The sequence below is a fragment of the Equus quagga genome, chromosome 15 (assembly GCF_021613505.1).
Source record: "Equus quagga isolate Etosha38 chromosome 15, UCLA_HA_Equagga_1.0, whole genome shotgun sequence".
Lineage (NCBI taxonomy): Eukaryota > Metazoa > Chordata > Mammalia > Perissodactyla > Equidae > Equus > Equus quagga.
The window spans coordinates 2319785-2340903 of NC_060281.1; the positions used below are offsets into that span (position 1 = coordinate 2319785).

Sequence of the window (21119 nt, forward strand, 5' to 3'; positions counted from 1 at the left end):
GCAACGCACTCTATCAAAAAACTTGATGAAATTTTTAGCAATGATAGTAAATTTAAACACCAAGAAAATTTCAATATGTCTGAAACTTTAAAATTAAGAAATCAAAGGCCAAATACAAGTTGATGAGACTACGAAATGTACGTCACCATGAGCCTACTAAATCACAAGTTGTAATTTCCTTCAGAAGAAGAACTAACAAGATTTGCTTGTGTACTTCATAGAAAACTCTGAACAAAAATCATAGTAATGGTGAAGCAAAATATATGGAATGAATTTGGGAAAAGTCTAAAAATGCTCATATTGCCATTACTATAGGATTAGGATTTCAATTGCTTTTAATGTCTGGCCTACACCAGAAAAAAACCCAAAAACCAAAAATCAACGCCCTCACATCATGAGGGGCTGACAGTATTAAGACAGCTCCAGCTCCAGTGGTCAGAAGATATGACAGGAATCGTCTTCCTCAGGTGTGTTATTTCCCACCTGTCCGCTGACGGGCATGAGACACGGGATAGAGGCAATCTTCTGGGTTACATCGTCCACTAGGTCCTGGGGGGCCCTGAGGCCCTGGGGCCCCTGGTGAGCCTGGCAAACCCGGAGCTAATGAAATAAAAGACCCCATCAGAAGGCAGATCACATATGGCTCTTCCTCCCTCACTCCAACCAACAACTGTGGCAACACCTAAGGGCCACAGGGGAGAAGGCCTGGTTCCTGCTTTTAGAGGCTTGCTCGTGTCGTGAAGATAACATCACCATTACCTGAGGTCCCAGGAAGGCCCGGGCTCCCTGGAAGCCCAATGCCAGGTTCCCCTCTTTCTCCCTTCTGTCCTCGGTAGCCTAAGTGAGAGACACATAAAAAGAGAGACACAAAAGTAAGAGTGTTATACGGCAATGCACACATGCAAGAACTACGCTCTTAGCCTGTGACATTTCTGTAATTCCTGCTTAACATGAAGAGTATATCAGTTGTTTTGCATTAGCACATATGAAACTTACATATCAACCAGATCAGGTGCAATAGGCAATGAGGATCTTAGAAATATGCCACTACTATAAAAAGTTACAAGTTGAACTCTTGACAGGGACATTTTTGGCACTGAAAATGATACCTAAATAACTCAATCATTTATATCTTCTTTCAGATAGTTATGACAAGGTGTGCGAGCTCTCTTCCATGTGAATTTTAACTGGAGGGTGGGTACAGACTAAATATAAGAGGTATACTGAAAGAATTCTGCTTAACGTGAGCACAAGATAATATGACAACAAGAACCTGGACCTTAGTCCAAGAATTAAAGGGAATGAAAGGAACAGAAACTCATGATTTCAGTAAATGACAGTAGGAGTGTGAATATACGTGAATGCACCCATCTCAGGAGTCAGTCAAGGACAAATCCTGTCTTTGTTCAAATCACTGACTATAACAACTTTATATCCTCTCTAAGTAAAGTTAAAACAGCGACCCCATGTTTTAACATGGTGGTTTGTAACTCCAAAGGACCGGGAGTTTCAACAATGCTAGAAAGCAAGAGGAGACTGAGGGTCCTTCCAAACTCACTTCCCCAGTTTAAGATGCTTTAACCAAAATGAATTAGGTTTAAGATCTGTATCCACTTTAAGAAAAAATCATTCTCATTCTTGACTATGCTTGTTGTTGCCTGAGCCAGAGCAATTTGTGCCTCTGGGAGCCCTTATCCCTGCTTCAAGAAGCATAGAACACTTCCATCTGTGTTTTATATACTAGCACCCGTGTTAAGACTTCACTTGAAGAAAAGGTTCTGTGGCTGGAAGAGCTTCCCAGCGATGGTAAATAGAGCTTTAATTTCCAACTTTTTCACACTTAAATAGCAGCCTAATGATTGCTCCTAGTCCCGAATGAACAGAGCAGTCACACAGAATCATGCAGACACACAGCAAGGATAACTGGTAGGAGAGCATCTCAGTAGGAAGTGGTAGGTCCTGACTTAGTGGTGTCTTTTATGAAGCTGTGTTACTGCAGCAGAACAGGAGAGGAGGCGAAAGCTTAATACTCTCTCTGAACAGTACATAAGACAAATTATTCCCCATTATTGTTGATAATTAGACATCAGTTCTGAGGTTACCATTCTCAGATTTGACTTGACCATACACTGTACACATTATTATCCAAATGACATTAGCAATGTAATCACCACACAGTTACTTCTTGGCTTTGGAGGTGTGACCTGACCATAAATGTGAAAACAGTGGGAAAAACAACATGCATTTGGGAAATATTTAGATGTGCACACTGGAAATACATCCAGGGGAATATTTTCACACATTTCTATCTGAAAACTATGTTACAGATATTCAGTACAATCCCACACCCCAGAGAGAACCGTGGCCTGGCCACGCGGAACAATACCCTAAGTGGATGCACATTCCAGTTTGCAATATTATGGGGATCCCTTTTATAGGAGTGGCTTTCACTTAACACAGGTTAACAAGAAGGAAAAACGTTTGTACTGAGGGTCATTTGAAAGCACCCTTCCAAAGCCACTGTTTAAATCTTTCTGTAAAATAACATGTATTACGTGAGGTCTACTTGATAGTTCATCTAGCTTCCGTGGTTACGCAAAGATTGTAAAGTTGACCCTCAAGCTATTGCAGTGAGCGCTTAAGATCACAGGCTAAAAAATTAAGAAGGAAGAAAAATAACTAAAGATACATGAACTCTGATTAACAAGAGGTTTAACAAGACTAACACAATTCCCAGTGAAGAACATATTTGCTAAAACCTTCATATTTAAATTCAGCTCTCAGGTTTTAATATAACGCAAAAATATATTATTCCGCATGGATTTCAGTGCCTAGGTATCACAAAACAAGAAACAATAATTTGTATACCTGTATGGTAGGGTAACATTTAAACTTCTGTCAAATGCAGTAATTTATTTGTACAGATCTCTCAGTGTGTTGGGTTAATAACTACCTACTATTAGTAGATACAGCTGTTGAACTGCACAAGCACACGAGAACTTTCTCTCAAATTTCCTAATAAAGACCCCAGCTCATTTCCTAGGAAGGCCGCCATAAAGCCATAGGGTCTCATTTTATAATTGTTTCACAGAAAAACTCAGCCAGGAATGCTAACAAAGTCATGAACAGCTTTCCCATTTCCTAGGATTAAGCTTTTCATCCCTTTAGGGTAGGCCTCGCCTGAAGTTTGGAAAAGGCTGGAAGGCTGGTCTGGCAAGTTGTTGGGCTTCCCAGTTCCACCTGCTAATTGACAGCAGGGCCCTTCAGTCACTTTGACACACACACGCACCCCATTTCCTACGGTTCCTGCTGCTAACAAATTTGAAGGTCAAATCTACATCAGTCACACGAGCTACCCTATAGGCCACTGGCTTATGAATAACAGAAGGTTTCCTTCACTATAAACCAATGATAGCTAAACTTTAAAAGTTTAAAGGTAAGAACAACCATTCCCTATATTGTTCTTCCAAAACTGACAACGGCACCCTGAAGGGCTGCATGCTTTCTCCTAGGAACTCCACACCCACGTGGCGTGTGGGGTCCTTTCTGAAACGGATGGGGCTTTCAAAGGTGGTGTCCGTTCCTCAGGGTTTTCACCAGGGTGGGGAATCAGCTGTCTTTGGAAAAAGTTTAAATGAAGTTCTTTCTCGTGAAACTCGCCAAAGAGGCTAAGTCTGTTAGGAGAACGCGCCTCTCTTATTCCTACATGGGAACCCAGCTGGATCAGGCTCCTGAGGGTGCTATGGTCCTGATGTGGCACATTCTCCCTCACCCCGCAGCATGAACACTCAGGCCAACACCGCAGACCCGTGGAGGGAAGGGGGCACCCCCAGCGAAGGGCCCCTTAGCACACGGTTGGGAGGCAATGGTCAGAGACCCAAAGGATGGTTAAAATTGAAACCTGTCTGGAAAGGCTTTCGAATTTAAAAAAGACATCAACAGTCACCCCTTTGGGGCATTTAGGAAAAATGCAAATGAGGTGACCCAACTCAGAATCATACTGGTCTCTTCTCGATGCAAAGAGGTCAGGGTCCCTGAGATCTGGTGATCAAAATCTGGGCAGGCACAGGGCTTCCCTTTCAGCCTGAACCATGTGCTTCCCATAGTCTCATGTCACCTTTCTCCTTGCTCTCTGCGTCTCCTGTTTCTCGGAACAAGCACAGGAAACTTGTGAGACCCTTTAAATTTTTGTCCTTCCCTAAAGATAGAAAGATAAGAAAGCACTGATTCTATAGCGCATACTTATAACCAAACCACTTCATTTCAAATGAAAGTGGATATTTTTCCTGAAAAAAAGGTCTCAGAAATTTCAGAAGAGCCACGATCACGCAGAATCCATGCATGGGCCGCCACCCCGCGCCATGCTCCATGCTCGGCCTCTGTTTCCCTTCCCTGCTGTATCCTCACTTCAGCCTCCTCTCAGACTCAGTCACTGTGTCGTGGTGAGGACCAACAGCCAACAGCAGCTGAGGTTTGCATGGTCACTCAGGTAAAAGTTTTATACGCATTTCTTCTTTCCTTTTCGGAAAAACTTTTAAATCTAGCGAAGCAAAGCTTTGAAGTTACATGAGAACTTCATCTTCCGAGCACTTCATGTCTACTTATCTTCCAGAGGAAAGCCCTTCCATCCTTTGTGAACTCCTGGGGAGGCACCAAAGACCACCCAGCAGACCCGCATTTTATTTTTTATAGTAAGATTTCTTCGTGCCTTTAGACAGGATTATCAGTACAGCATCACTACGGGCCAATATTCCTTAAAGACAAGTCCCATATTTTGCAAGTTTTATTTTTCTGCTGCATTTTTGGCATTTAACAAATACTGAAAAGGAGATATCCTGTGAAAGTTGAGGAGACACCTCACTGAGTTACAGGCAAGATATGTCTGTTGTCAGAGACCCTCTGGTGGGACGAAAGCTTCGTCAATTTTACTAAAGGTTGGTTTGAAAAATGTTAGAAATTTTATGGGAAAGACTTTGAAATTCAAGAATTGCCTCCAAAAGTCCTAACAGCTTCTGCTTTCTACTTCCTACTTATAGAAGTAATTTATAAGATGTCCTCGCAGAGTAAGTGAAACCCATGAAATCCTGCGCAAAACGGAAAGGAAATTGAGAGGTGAACAGAAGCCTTGTTTCCAAAGCTTCAGGAACACTGTTGACTCCTCATTGCCTCTGATGGAGACCTTCCAGATGGCCTCCTGACCCGGGAAGCGAGCCCGGAGACAGGCGTTTGCAGGGACAGGTGACTCCAGGTCCAGAACCCTTTTCCTGCATACTCTGACTTTCCATTGCTCCTGTCCTCAGACTGCGGCTGGATGACGCTTCTGTCCAGGGTTTCTCCTCTTGGTGTTAAGAGTCCTGGGTCTTCTCGTGGCTGGAGGCCTCACGTCTTCAGTTGGGCTTTCCCGCTCTTCGTGCAGGCTCATGGACTCTGATCCCAGAACAGAGCCGACTAGTGAAAGACGATGACTAACCACCCTCTACACAACCGAGTACAAGCAGAAGGCCAACCCGATTCTACGCCTTTTCTTCCTCCTATCTGCCAAACCTCTGTGATCTCCAGGGAAGGGAGAATAAATTGCTGTTTAGGTGAACAGAGAGATCTGCCCGTTGTTGTTCTACCCTCTGCTCACTAACCACAAGCATTGTCCGTCTCCGTTGTAAGTTAGGACCCTGACAGACCCTGTGACTGGGGACAGTTGTTGCTCTTCAGGTGAGGGAGGGTGCAGAGGTCACTTCCAATGGCAAACGAGGCTTGAGGTTACAGAGAAGCTGTAGGAAGGAAAGTGCAGTTGGGAGAGAAAATTGATTCTCTGCATGTATGGCATTTTGGACTATATTCCTGTGTAACTTTGGTGTTAACTTTCTCTTTTTCTCGTCTATACAAGCTTTTGATTATTTCAAGGAGGGCCCTTGAGTTCTTTTGTGGTAACACATGAAAAGCAATTTCCCTGGTCTTACCTTTCACGTATGTGCTCACTGGATTTACTGTTTCCTTGTGGGAATTGTGAACCTTCCAAACCAGGGTCTCCTTGGCCCTGTTGCTGACTGCTAGGCATATTCCTAGAGAATGGCCTTGCCAGCTTATTTCCTCAAGCTATACTAAGATCACGTCTCTTGTCAAGCTGTCATCAGTAGAACAACATTTTTGGTAATTTAAGTAAAGTCTTGCTTTAAAAATTTTAGAAACATTTGAGAAATACTCAAAAATTAAAAAATTACCATCCACAAGCTCCGTTTGAAGGAGAAAGATTCTAAAATTTCTAAAAAATATATTTTGGGCTCATATCACTACTTACAGTAATGTCTCAAGACTTTTTCCTCAGTTTCTTTACGATGCTGAGATGGTGACTCTCGCTCTACTTACATCAATAGGGAGGCATAAACAACTCTGGGATTCCCAGATAATAGTGATATATAAACACCTATTATTGCTGTCATTACTGTAACAAATATTATTATTAAAATACATTTAGATTAGTAGATAATTATCAGCTTTAAATTTGAAAGGGTAATAGTTAAAAACCTGCTTCTAGAATGTCAAATATTAACGAGATATTCTATAACAAACCATTTTATGTATACATATATATACTTATATACATATTTATTTATTTCTTGCCTTACCTAGGATTAGCAGGTTATAAATACTGAGCGTTAAAGAACTGGTAAACAAATACTATACTTGAAGACTTACCTTGGGGTCCGGGGTCTCCTGGTGGCCCAGGTAACCCATCCTTTCCTGGTGGCCCAGGTCTCCCATGAGCCTGAGCGGCCAACATTGCTGCGGGTAGCTTGAGCTGGGACAGGAACACAGCCATCCTCTCTTCATTGATGAAAGAGAACACAAAATATCATGTTATGGAAATACTTTTTTGTCAAAAATTTCCAAGTATTTTTTACCTGAAATCCAACAAAAAAGCTATTTGGTTTTCAATTTAAGCACATCTAATTTACCAACTGGTCTAAATGCTGAGAGAGTTTTCTTGATTGGTCAAATAAAATGGGTCACACAGAGTTATATGAACACAGATGCAGACCAGCCCTGTTGATCACAGGGTCTGAGAATTTTCAGCACCTCAGAGATGCAGCCGACCTAGTGGACAGAACAATACCCTAGAAGCATATGAACCCCTGGTGATAACATGTGGAGAGGATTTACATTCACAGTAAAAAATGGTTTCAATAAGAAATTTAAGCCACTTTCTAGCAATGTTGTGAATGGTGGTGTGGTGATTTAAAATATGTTCACAAATTCTCTGACACTCCCTTCCAAATGGAATTAGGTGGAGCCTAAATTCTTTTTTTTTTTTAAAATAAAGATTGGCCCTGAGCTAACATCTGTTGCCAATCTTCTTTTTTTTTTTCTTCTTCTTCTCCTCAAAGCCCCCAGTACATAGTTGTATATTCTGGTTTTAGGTCCTTCTGGCCCTGCTATGTGGGATGCCACCTCAGCATGGCCTGATAGGCAGTGCCATGTCTGTGCCCAGGACCTGAACCAATGAAATCCTGGGCTGCCAAAGCAGAGCGTGCAAACTTAACCACTTAGCCACGGGGCTGGCCCCCAAAATCCCCTATTCTTGAGTGTGGCTGGACTTACTTTTCATTTCTAACGAATAGAAAAAAATCAGAATTGACAGTGTGCAACTAGGGAGACTAAGTCGTAAAAGGCATCATGGGTACCTGGCTGCCCTCTCTCTTAGACTGCTCATTCTGGAGGAAGCCAGCTGCCAGTAGTGCGGACACTCAAGTAGTCCAATGGAGAGACCCACACGGGGACGCACCGAAGCCACCTGCCACAGCCATGTGAGCGAACCTGGAAGCGCACTTCCAGCCCCAGTCGAGCCTTCAGATGACTCCAGCTCTGGCTGCTATCCTGGCTGCAGCCTCCCTACAGACCTTGAGCCAGAACCACACAACTAAGCGACAAGTCCCTGACCCGCAGAAAGTGTGAGATAACAAACGTGGTCGTTTTAAGCCACTGGAGTTTTGAGGGACTTTCGTATGCAGCAACAGATTACTCATACAGCACATGACCCTTCACACCCTTGAACAAAACTGCATTATTAATAGAGAGGTTTACTTGTCGAAAAGATGGTCATTGGTTTCATATCCATTATGATTTCACTGTTTAATTTCAATACTGGGCAAATATTGTCCTTCGTCAACAACTCATTTTTGCTTTTTAAAGAAAATGTCTTATTATACACCCTCAATAGTATTTATGTTTTTCTGGTTCGATTTTCAGTTAGTCTGTCCCAGTTTTCAGCCAAGGTTTTAGTAGGAAGAATGTCTAATTTGACCAAAGAAAAAATTCAGCATTGGTGCGGGTGGGCACGCCCTTACTGAGTTCCAGTTGTAGACAGAGAGAGCACAACAAAAAGTTTCTCTACCTTTCCGTGGACCTGAAGAAAACCCTGAAACTAAGAATACATAAGTTACAGGCAGTTGATAAATTATCCAGGACATCTAAAAATGTCAAAAAATTTTTTTTAAGTGTTGAGTGATGTGACCTTTATGAATTGAATACTTCCCAAATAAGCAATGTTGCCTTCTCAAGGAAGATAGCATTGTCACTTGCCCTTTTCTTCATCCCCCAAACTGCCTGGAGCCCAGCACTCTCTGTCTGGGACCTAAAGAAAGAGTCTGGGAGGGAACAGAGGACTGTTTAAGAGGCCTCCTCAAGGTGAGCTCGGTCGTCAGGCCATGAGAGTATCTTCATAGGTGGCATGCAACTATTAATACCTAGAGACTTATTACTAAGTCAACAATGCTTTTGGACAAAAGTGAGTAGACATTATAGAACATTGGTGTATTAACAACTCATGAAATTTAAAGGATCTGGAAAATGAGGAGTTCAAGGAAATGTAAATATGAAAATATAAATAAGAATTTTCATGGGGCTGGCCCTGTGGCCGAGTGGTTAAGTTCGTGTGCTCCGCTTCAGCGGCCCAGGGTTTTGCTGGTTTGGATCCTGGGTGCGGACACGGCACCGCTCATCAGGCCACGCTTCCATGGTGGGAGTTGGGGAGAAAAAGCAAAAAGAAAAAAAGATTGGCAACAGTTGTTAGCTCAGGAGCCAATCTTAAAAAAAAAGAATTTTCACTCAAATAAATTCCTAAACAAGACATATTATTAACTAAGTTAAATATTCTCTGTAAGTGCCCTACGTTGGGCATTTTATCCTTTCTGCATTAAAGTGCTCTTGTTCAGGAATCATGAAGAGAGCCTGAAAGAGATGATCATTTCAATAAGAACTAGTATCCACGTCTTATAAGCCCCATATACTGTAAAGATTATCTGCTAGTAAGCTTTATTTTATGACTAGAAATCTGTATATAATATAATCGTAAGACATTCCTTCTCAGAATTCCTTTTTTGAATAATCACTCCAGGATTACACACATTATTATAGAATTCTTGGTTATTAATTCCATATAGGCCGTGGTTCAGTTAAATTTTACCTCAAAATCATGTTCAATATTTTACCACTCTGTGGAATTAATTTTGGTTAAGTCATTAATGCAAATTCACCTAAAGTCTGTTATAAATATGCTATATCATGGATTTTTTTATTTAAACGTGCATGGTGTTTATATTTTGTATATCTCACATTTAACAAATCTAATAACTAGATATATATAACACATAACTAGATTTAAAATAGAAAACTCGAAGAAGCCATCTCCTTTCCATGACAAAAAAAATTAACCACATTGTTTCATTTTTCTTCTTTTCCCATATTTTTCTTCAAAAAGCAAATTCAAATAATTTCATCTGTAAAACTAACAATTTTTCAAGGATACATTCAGTGTGTAATAAGAAATAAATCTTAAATTTGAAAAATTCAGCATAGGTTTGGTGCAGACAAGTCTTTCAGAAAATGTTCTTACTCATTAAATTAGTGTTTATTTTGCAAGTAAGGACCAAAGGAGACAACATTCTAGAAACTATAGCTCAGTTAGAAAAGACAGAGGCCCAATCGTAAAGACCATATTAAGAGTTGCTTCAATTTTCTCCAGTCTTTCCACTCACTTTAGTTCATTTAGTTGAACTGTAGAGGCACATTTCACTTAAACGGATATGTATGTTTTACAAATTTCTGATAAAGAGCAAATTACTCCCGAGCGAAATTCTATTTTTCAATGAGCTTTCAATAAAAAATTTGTTTAAAAAAATGTAGTCCATACACTGCTTAAGAAAGTAAAATAAATTTTTTTCAAACGGAATTATTAAGGGAAAAGCCCCAATAAACGTGGAGTATTAGCTGTAGTTGTCACAAGAGTGATCGCCCTCCGCTCACCCTCTCAAATCACAAAGCAAGCAGACTGAAAACATTCCAACATCCACAGGGCCAGGATCTCCGGCTGCAGACTGACTGACAGTGATGGTGGGAGACCAATGGGGATCTTATGAATCATCGCTAAGAGTGATAGTAAATCACTGCCCTTCCAGTAAAACTTACTACCTGACTGTCCACCTGCCACATGTTTGGTTGATGTTAATACATTTGTTTCCAGTAACAATAGATAAAATAAATTTGCAATTAATGTATAGTTACAATTTTGCAAATCATCACACTGAATGTAGATATAACACCTTTATTACATTAAATTATAAACTGGGCTTTTTATGAACAAATATGAACTTCAGTGATCATAGTTTGAAACTTTGCATACTATTTGTGGCTTTGCACTTAAAAGAGAAATATATATTTCAGTACAATTTTCCTTAATTTGAGACATATCTCTTCAAATACCTTTAATGTCTAAATGCAAATATTCACAGTACTGATTTTTCCTCTTTAATATATGGATTGAATTTACAGGTGATTTGTTTGGGTGATTTTTAATATTTTGAGTAAAAATAGAATATTCTTTTAAATAATTACATCTAGCTGTACATTATCTAACTTCAAGATACACTCAGAAATAGTCATTTAGCATAAGGGTAATTACTTCTTCTGAACCCTGCTCTACTGGTCTGTAATTTAAAATAAAATGTTTCTGAGCCTCTAAATGATTTGTAAAGACCTGTATTCTTAATTGCCTTTCCTCTATTTTTAGGGATCTTTGGTCAATTAAACTGTTTTTGGCTATGCTTTCGAATGAGGCAGGAAATTGAAGAGTTCAGATAGGAGCTTGCATAACCAAACACACACGTTCCGCCTGCCAAGGCAAACCCACAGCAGTCATTCTGACAAATAAGACCAACGGCTTGCCTTCTTTGGAGAATGGGCTTGTTAATAAAATGCAGACATTAATATTAAAGTGATGAAAAACTATATCACACAGAGAAGGAAGGGACATTCAGATGTCATCTGGCCCATGTCTACCTTCTATTTCACAGATAGAATTTGTAAATATTTTCAAAGAGAGAAATTCATCTTTTTCTCCTAATGCCCATTCAAAGGCATAATTGCCCTTTTTCTTGGTACAGCTTCAACTTATTTTCTTTTGTTAGCCCATTATGGAAACAGAGTCAGTAATGAGTGCTTCCTTTGGGAAATCAGTTATATATTTGATAGTATTGTTACCTCCAGCCTTCAGGTTAAATAACCTTTACTCACAGGTTTGGTAATTTGTTTTGTAAATCACTTTTTGGTTCCACTATTCCAGGGCTTTTCAAACCTCTATTAAATATGGAAGCCAAAATTAGATACAGTTCTCTCCCAAGGGGCAAAAATATAAGAATAATTTCCTTTTGTATCTTAATTACTTTCTAGTTCATTTTAACTGTCAACTCAACAGAATCCTTTGGTGGATTCATATTCCTTTTGCGGTAATCGTGGCCCAAATGTTCTTACTGCTCCCTTTATCCCTGGCTCAGCCCTCTGCCAGCTTTGTAAGCATGTTGTTTTGAAATGTTATTGTGGGTACAGATGGTGGATTGAACACACGCGTGTGCTCTGACTCCCTCCTGAATCCGTGTAACACAACAGTAAGATAGCTTTAAAGGCATAACACCACAAGAATGGGCAGAATATGAAAGGAGGAAACAGAACACAGTTTGGGAGGCTGAGAACCAGATAGCCAAGTGACAGGTGACGTAACAGACTCAGGAAAACCAACCCTACGCTAGAAGAGAAACAACCTGGTCCAAACCACAACATCCAGCAAAGTCTCAGAATTGCAGTACAAGTTACACTGGAAGTGGGGATGGAGGGGGGACCTGAAGTGAGAATTGGTTGAAAAAGTCATCTCGGGAATCCCTGTCTCTGTTCTATACAGCTAGCAGTGGCCCCACCCAAGCCCAGCGAAGCCTGCAGGTTTATTAGCCGAGAAGCGTAATTAGATCGTCTCTGCACTGGGGGCCCCAGACTCCACTGAGTCTCAGGCTTCCCTCTGAAAACAAGGAGAATAAACGAGCATTTACACGCTGAGAGCTGAGGCCCAGGCCCTAATCTCCTACTTCGCTCCCCAAATGCTGGCAGCCAGGCAGGAAATGGAAGTGTTTCCTCTGGGAAATCTGGCCAAAATAAGAGGAAAGACTTAAAGACACTGAAACTGAGGGTCTTTCAAGTAAAAAGCCCAGCTAGACCACCCGACAGTGAAGCTTACAGTTGGCAAGCCCCACCATTCACTCACAACCGCCCATCAGTTTTCAGCACCCACTCTTTTCTATCAGCAGACAGCCAAGGATTGTTGGCCCTGAGGAAATCCTATAAGTTGAACGATAGACCAAAACAAAGAAGCAGAAACAAGCAAACTGGAAGAAATGGAGATTGCCCTGTGGAAAATATTTTGAAAAATTATATTTCTATCTTCAATACGTGTATTTATCAGATGATGTGTATATATACAAATATGTATACACATATATAAATATAAAGTAATATCTTAGTTGTAAAGATCCAAGTGAAAATATTGCAACCTTTAAACCAGAGAACAGGATGATACATATTCACACATGTTCACACACATGTCTATGAAACACATGTAGGAAAAATGGAGAAAACATAGGTAGAGGGGCTTTCCCAAACATTAGAAATCTGGAGGCAGAAATATTCTTCAGGGACACTTAGCCCTAACCTTCCTTCTCTTCCACAGTTGCAGGTGTGGTCTTGTTGGTTCCAAGTTTGTCTCAAGAACTGAGAGAGCCGGATGTGTGTCCACATTCCTGCACAGGTTGGTAAATTCCTCCTGCAAGGTGATGTAATGCCGAGCATAGGAGGGTGATGTTATAGCAAGAATGAAGCTTCTCAGATCTGGCAAGATCCTAACTTGTGTGGGCAGCATCACTGGCAGCTGCAAAGCCCTCACAAAGCCAAAAGAAGCCAAGCTGAGACACATGGCATCTGTCCCCACTCTGTGTGGCCACCTTGCTTGCAAAAGGATTTGACCTGTTGGCCAATCAAATTAGGAATTTAATCTAACTTTAGATTGGGTGTATGTTTGTGCATTGCAATCCACCAGAAACCCAGACTTGTGGTTGGTGGGAAAACACCTTCCTCACCATGCCTAGGTTTGGGATGGGGCATCAGGATGCTGACGGAGGGCTTGGGTGGACTGGGGAATAGCCTCTGTGGGAGGTGCTGTATCAGTGGGGTCACCTGGGAATCCCCAAAGGGAGTTGGAAAGCTCCAGGAGGAGAGCCCAAGTTTTGGGTCCTGGTCCAGCTCTAACTAGAGGCGCCAGTGTGGACCCCTCAGGTGATAAAGTGGGGCAGGATCTCCTGAGGACCCCCTCGAGCCCCCGCTGGAAGTCCATGATGTGCTGAGTGGAGACACCCGCTCCTGAGGCCGTGGACGTGCAGAGGTGAACGGCGCAGAGACGAGCATCAGTTGCCGCTGACCCAGCTCTCCCGTGAAACGGCTGAGAAAAGGAGAGGTACATGGGTGCAGCTCTTCACGGTGAGTGTTTCAACACATGGAATTTAACCTTTGCTTTTACAGAGAAGGCTTTCTGAAAAGGAGAACTGTGACCTTGGAGCTCTAGGATTCGTGAAAATGGAGCTTTTCTTTTTTCTTTTTTGTAAGTGGTGTTCAGAAGCCATGGAAAAGTGACTTGTAAATGGAAAATTGAATGGACTGAATTGGAATAATCTTGGGACAAATGGACTAAAGTGCTAAATACTAAATTCTGGCTATCAGGTACGATTTTGTTTGGGAGAAGACAGTCTTGCTGGACTGGTGCCAGCAGAGATAAAAGGAGAGGAGTATCAATTCAAAGTCTCAGAGTCTAGAAATCTCAGGAAAAAAAATCTCCTTGTGGCTACTTTAGAATATTGCCTTGAGGTCAAGACATCTGTGTCTTCTGAGGGAGCACTGGCCACTCATCTGGACCTGGCCAGGCTGGAAGAGACGGAGAGAGGCAGTAGGAGAGATGGGGGTGCAACCAGAGGAGACCTGGGAGGACTCCGCACCCGCCAGCTTCCTGGCAGGCAGGGAGCAACTCCAAGAGGGAAAGTTGGGGCAGGAGTGCAGAAAGGGAGCTCACAGACTTAGAGGAGGTGCCAAGAAAGTACAAGCCGCGGGGCCTGCCCCAAGACAGGTGGAGAGCACCCGATTCCTCAGGAGGCAGAGAGCCGTTCACGGAAAAACCACAGAATGGCCTGGGCGCGGGCAGCACGGAGCCTTCTGCAGGTGGAAGGAGCCAAGTTCTCCCTGCTGAATGCACAGGGCAGGCCACCAGGGCCATGCCTTCATCCAGTGTCCACTGGGCTTTCAAAATGAACACTTCCCATGTCTCAACACATCATATTTTTCTGATAGCACTTGGTTCTATTTTCTGGTATTCTTAACCAGCCTTAAAAAGTTAGACTAATTAACTAGTGAACTATTTAATATACGTTTTTATCTAAAGTCTTTTAAGGAATTGAAGGTCAACATTAAGCTGCCTGAGATAAAAGATAATTGACCCTGGAGCCCATGGAAATTAAGAGATACAAGGGAATTTTAGATTGCAATTCAAAGACAGAAATTTTCTGGCATTTCCCTTTTGGTGATTGTGGTCTGTTAGGCTGTGGATGCTCTCTGAGGTCCTGGATGTCCTGTGTCCAGGGCTGGCTCCATGGACAGGCACCTGTGCAGTCACTCAGGGCCCCAGGCTCGGAAGGCCCTACGCTCCGTATAATGTTCTGCTGTGGCTGTTTTATAATTCGTGATCTTTTTTGAAGAAGGGCACCTGCATTTCCACTTTGCATTGAGTCCTGCAAATCACCTGGCCCTGCCTCTGCCTCTATAGTCTTCAGTGGCTCCTGGAGAGCTCAAAGTGCCTTTTCCTTTTTCAGACACTTGGTGCTTGAGGCACACTTGTTGAGGGTGAATGTTTGTATTGCAAAGTGTGGAGCCTATTCCATGATGCTTGATTCAAAGGTCAAAAAAAAAAAAAAAAAAGAAAAGGAGGTTTCTAAATTTAAGGGCAACATTAAAACTATAAAGAAAAGACTGATAGCTCAAAAAAAAGAGTGGAAAATTGTATTAATAAATTATCATGTCAGAGCGAATAAAGACACTTAGTAGACAGCAAGGTAAATTGAAATCAACACCATAAACTTTTATGAATTTTTAGAGAAACACTTTTTTCTATTTTATCACTGAAGTGCTAAAAGTCCCTGTGTCACTCTGCTCTACCTCCAGTGCTCATGTGAAATAAGATAATGTGCACTCAGGCACTGAGATTTGGGTCTCTAATACTAATTACTGCTTAAAACAATCAGAGCTTCTTGGAGAGCTGCTAATTCTGTGCTTGCGGTAGAAGGATTCACAATGAACTTGGGGTACCTTGTAACGTCACTCCTTGCAAAATTCAACAAAGTAGTAAAGAAGGACGCTCTGGGGGCTGGCCCCATGGCCGAGTGGTTAAGTTCGTGCGCTCCGCTGCAGGCGGCCCAGTATTTCATTGGTTTGAATCCTGGGCACGGACATGGCACTGCTCATCAAACCACGCTGAGGCGGCGTCCCACATGCCACAACTAGAAGGACCCACAACGAAGAATATACAACTATGTACCAGGGGGCTTTGGGGAGAAAAAGGAAAAAAATAAAATCTTACAAAAAAAAAAAAAAAAAGGACGCTCTGCAAAAGAAGGGAACCATGACAGCCAATGTGGATTTATTTTCTGAAGACAAATAATTCTCACTTTGTTCAGTTCATAGTTGAGGGGAGTGATCTTGATGCTAGCAAGTCATTTGACAAAATCATGCGTTATCCTTGTGAACAGATAAAGAAAGGTAGAGTGGATTTGATGACAACTCTAACGACTCAGAGCTCACTAAAACATTAGGCCAACAGATGCTTTACGGCGGGAGGAGGAACACAACGGTGTTTAGAAAGGCCTACTCCTTGACTCTTGGCTCTTTTTGATTCAACATTTCGATCAATCATTAGAATGATGACATACTTATAAAACTTGGAGATGGCACAAAGTTAGGATGGTCAGCCAACTTGCCCTACAACACAACATTCCACAAGGTGTCTTCAGGCTGGGACAATGTATGAACACGAATCACTTGAAATTTAGTAAGGAGAAACATAAAATCACACAGTTGGACTTTAAAAATAGACACAGTGTATAATGAAAAACACCTAATTTTACGAAGTTTATGTAAGGAAGATCCAAGGTGGTTAGTCAAGAATCAACAGGGTGAGATGGATGCTTTTCTAAAGGAAGGAATGCCGTCTTTGGCTGCATGGTTGAGGTGTCTGTATCGGGGTCAGAGAACTTTCTCTGAAAAGGGTCAGAGTAAGCATTTCTGGCTTTGCAGGCTGAGTGGTCCCTGTCACAGCTGCTCAGTCCTTTGCCCTTGCAGGAAAGCAGCCAGAGAAAATGCAGAAAGGAATGAGTGTGACTGAGCTACAAAAAACTTTACTTATGGACACAAATTTGAATTTCAGATCATTTCACACGTCATGAAATATTCTTTTGACTTTAAAAAACCATTTAAAAATGTATCCTCTGCCCCCCAAAAAGTAAAAACCATTCTCAGCTTGTGGGCCATACAAAAACAGGTGGCGGGCGGATTTGGCTGGTGGGCCATAGTTTGCTGGCCCTGGTCTCGATCAAAAGACATGTCCTCAGCCCTGGTCAAAGTACTCCTGGATGAATGAGGGTCACTGAACGATTTAGTATCTCTCAAGGGTGATGATGGGGGAGGAGCTGGATACACTGACTCCATGGAAGAGAAAGTCCCACGGATGCTGAAAGATACTCGAAGGGCTGTCGCGGGAATAGAGCAAGACCCTTGACCTGTGCTATTTAGCAGACCAGGAGGGACGAGAAGAAGCTACAAGGAGGCAGATTTAACTCAGCGTGGGAAGAATTTTCTACCCAACAGAGCTGCTCCATCATAAAATGGGTTGCCTTTCAAGGTTGCCGTGGCACAACCATCTTTTGAGCTTGTTGCTGAAGGAATTCTCCAACCTGCACAGGAGGTGGGAATCGGCGAAAAATTCGGAAATGTTTATCAAGCAAATCTAACCTTCAAAAATCCTTAGAACCTCTTGATTAATATACTTCTTTATTTCTTCAAATGAAACTGCATCAGCCTAAAGAAGAAAAGAAATCTCTATTAAAATGGAGCACAGCACGGATGAATCAAGAATAGAAACATCGGGTTGGGCTGCACCCCTGAACTTCCGCAGAGGTGCATCTATCAAGCAAAATGCTTTGGCAATTCAGTACATTAGGCAATAAATATCTTTTGTTCTGATCAAATTTGAGGAAGAAGCTGAAGTGCATAATTGCTGTAAAATCTGTGGGCTGGAGTCATGGCCAGCGATATGAGCATGTTTCCTGGTCAGCGGAGAGACATGGCTTCACACGGTTAGGACAGACATTTCCTACGACTTCGTGCTCTGAAGTCATGGAATTTGAACAGTCTGATCATCATGTTAATATCCCAGGAACAATTTAACTTCTAACCAATCCCTGGACACTGGTAAAGCCAACATCTAAATGAAATATCTTCAAAGGAAGAGGACTCCACGTGTGCTGGATTATTCTTTAAAACATTTTACGCATGGGATACAGCTTACTAAGCTTTACCTGTTTCATGGTAAAGTTTATTCTGTAACTTACACATCGCAAGCACATATGTTTAAAGCAATTTTTTTTTTGATAGAAAATGCTGTGGGACATGGCAAAGGGAAGGAGGTGATGTTAGTTGAGATTTTAATCCCTTGACAAACAAATATGCACGAGTTTGACAAAGAACCTAACATTTGTAATAGTAATTTTTTACTGTAGCACCTTGGTATTTGTAGAAGGGAGCGATTATTTTTCATGATGGTTAGGGTTTCAAAGTATTTTATGACTCTTCTCTGTATGTGGTGGTTTCTAGCCAGGGGCACATGTGTGGCATTAACGACAACATGATGGGCTCAGAAAGGGAGGATTTCTGTAGGATGGAATATTTCCAAGAGTGCCCTATTTCAACATTTTATTTTCACTGTGTATGGGACAAATGAACTTAATTAATGCATCTAATACCAATCACCGACACAGCGCTAAGAGCTCGTTATACAGGTGTTATTCAAGCAGAGCTCAGGGAGAGCTGGTGAAAGTGAAGAAGTGTGAAGACTGTGGGAATGCCCAACTCGTCCCTACATTTGGCATTGGCTGATTATCTGAGGACGGCATGCCCTTAGCTCCCCGACCTCACTCCAGGATGCCCTTCCTCACACGGACGTTTTGAGGTTAAGCTCTTCTGTGGAATGGTCATCCACCACGCCCCCTGAGGACAGTAATAAAGATACGCCTTCCTTAACCAACACTCTTTCTTGGCCCAACTGGTTTCCTCTTCAAAGCACTACTCAGGGCAGACTTGCTCTGACATTCAACGAAACGGAGTTTTCCCATGAAACAGACACTGGTGTTTCCTGTGTTGGGTAAGGAGACATTACAGATAGTATTTAAAAACATGGCTTTGGAGTCCGTCAGACCTGGGTCTGACCCAGGAACTACCTGTCACCTGGGACAAGCCGGCTCTCAGTTTCTGCACCTGCAGCGGTAGGATGAAAGGATACCCATCCTCCTGGGTTAGTTGTGAGCACCCAGTGAGGGGAGGTATGTCAGGGCTTAGTGGAGGGTGTGAAATAAATGACAACTGTTGCTACCCTCTCAGAGCCACTTTAGGTTCATCGTATTTATTTTGAAAGGATTACGACTGCTTTCATGGTAAAAGGGCTGTGTGTCAATACCAGCCAGGAGCTCCTGGAGCTCTCAGCACTACTTACCAGAGAGCCGGGGACACCTGGATCGCCGGGAGGGCCTTGGTGCCCGGGGGATCCTGTGGAGCCTTTGCTTCCTGGTGGCCCCACAGGCCCTATGGCCCCCTTCATGCCTGGAAGGCCTGGTTTTCCCCGTTCGCCTTGTGGGCCTCTGTCTCCTGGGATTCCCTGATCACCCTATTAGGGAAAAAATTAATCATAAAGAATGATGTCTTCTAAAACCACATTAGCTGTGGGTGACAGCAAAGGCTGTGGATTCATACTGGCACCTACCAGCTGTGGGGCCTTGGGTAAGTGAATTAAACTCTCTGTGCCCTAGCTTCCTCTCCATGAAGTGAGGATGTCAACAGTATCCACTAAGTAGAGGATGCTGAGAAATGAATAAGGTAACTCAAGAAAGGGCTCAGAACAACGCCTGGCACGCTGGAAGCACTCAACGAAAAGTCAGTTACGGTGTTAGCTGTACTCACTGCCAGTCTAGAATGACGACACTTTAGAAAGTGCACAGCAGCTGTCACTCCAGGCCCGGGTCTCCTTTGCAATGATAAAGGAAGATTGCCAAGAGGACTTTATCCCCGAGATTTTTCACTCAGGAAAACTTCAGGACGCTTGAAATTGCTCCTAAATCACGTGCTTTTCTTTTTTTCTGCTTTCTCCTGTATGTTGGACTTTATTAGACTCTGTGGGTTGGTTTCTGTACTGAGATTTATGTGTGGTGTGTGTGTATGCATGCACACACGCTGTGCCCTAAAGATACACAACTCAGGGAGGTGAGAAAGGAGAGTTGTGAAGAGGATCAAAGCAGGTAATTGGGGAGGAGAGTCGTCACTGGGGTCATTTGCTCAAGAACATAAATGAGCTATGAGAGAATTCGTCGAGTAACGTGCCATAATAAATCAGGTGTAAGATTATATTAGATATGCCTGAATCTGATAAGAAGCTTCTTTAATGCTGATTTTATCCTGCAAGATGTCTATTACTGTGTTTGTGCCTGAGAGGATAGAAGAGAGAGAGAGATCATGGGAGGGGTTTCAGTCGTAGATACTTCAAACGTCCGGTTCCACAACTCCAGGAGGTAATGCTCACACCAAACAAGTGGCATGGTGCATTGAGGCTGCCCTGTATTTCACGGTATTATTCTTTTATTTGTGACTACTCTGCAAAAGGAGAAACTCTCCCTTGATTTAAAATAATGAAAACGAAGAAACGATTTATGGAGATTTATTTGATCATGGAATGAAGAGTCTGTACAAAGAAGCCATGTAGAAAGAAGAAAAAAGCAGATGGATCTAATTTCAGTGCTACTGTCTTAGTTATAAAAGTGATCTGCACACAAGTATATCAACCCCGCTCACATGTGGAGAAATATCTCAGATGACTAAAATTTAAAAAAGGAAATAAAAGAAACATTAGCACACTTTGATCAATACTCTGATCATGTGCAAAATAAACAACACAGTCTTTAACATATGAAAATTATTTTATAATTTAGGCACAAGGATGTCCATTAAAATGATGTTTATTATTATGAAAATTGAAAAGAACCTAAATACTCAGAAAAGGGGGACTGGAAAGTGAAACAAAGTATCTGAAAGCAGTGGCATAACACAGCCACTAACAGGTAGATTGAGATCTATGTTACTGACAGGAAAGATGGTCATTATGTGTTGTTGGGCGAAAACAGTTATTTACGGGACAGTATGAACCCATTTCTTGAAAAGCATGTATTCATTTGCAGTGATACATTAAACATATGTGTATATTATGTATAAGAGTGAGAGAGATGGAAATATATCCAAATATCAAAAGTATTTATCTCTGTGTGGTGTGATAAGGTAGACTCTTTTCTTTTTTTATTTAAATTATCTCTATTTTCATATTTACTTCAGTTATCATGGATTATTCCTGTAATAATAAGTAAAAATTAGCAAACTAAACACGAGTACACAAA

At 41.9% G+C, this 21119-nt stretch overlaps 1 protein-coding gene across 1 annotated transcript in view; it reads right to left on the bottom strand.

Moving 5' to 3' along the window:
• Nucleotides 1–284: 284 nt before the first annotated feature.
• COL19A1 (collagen type XIX alpha 1 chain) overlaps nucleotides 285–21119 on the bottom strand; it is a 304996-nt gene continuing 284161 nt past the window's right edge. The window contains exons 48-52 of the mRNA XM_046638990.1: nucleotides 19175–19345; nucleotides 17419–17485; nucleotides 6694–6822; nucleotides 760–837; nucleotides 285–600 (exon numbers count right to left, since the gene is read on the bottom strand). Coding sequence (XP_046494946.1) covers nucleotides 473–600; nucleotides 760–837; nucleotides 6694–6822; nucleotides 17419–17485; nucleotides 19175–19345 — 573 coding nt within the window. The 3' untranslated portion in view covers nucleotides 285–472. The remainder of the gene's footprint in view (nucleotides 601–759; nucleotides 838–6693; nucleotides 6823–17418; nucleotides 17486–19174; nucleotides 19346–21119) is intronic.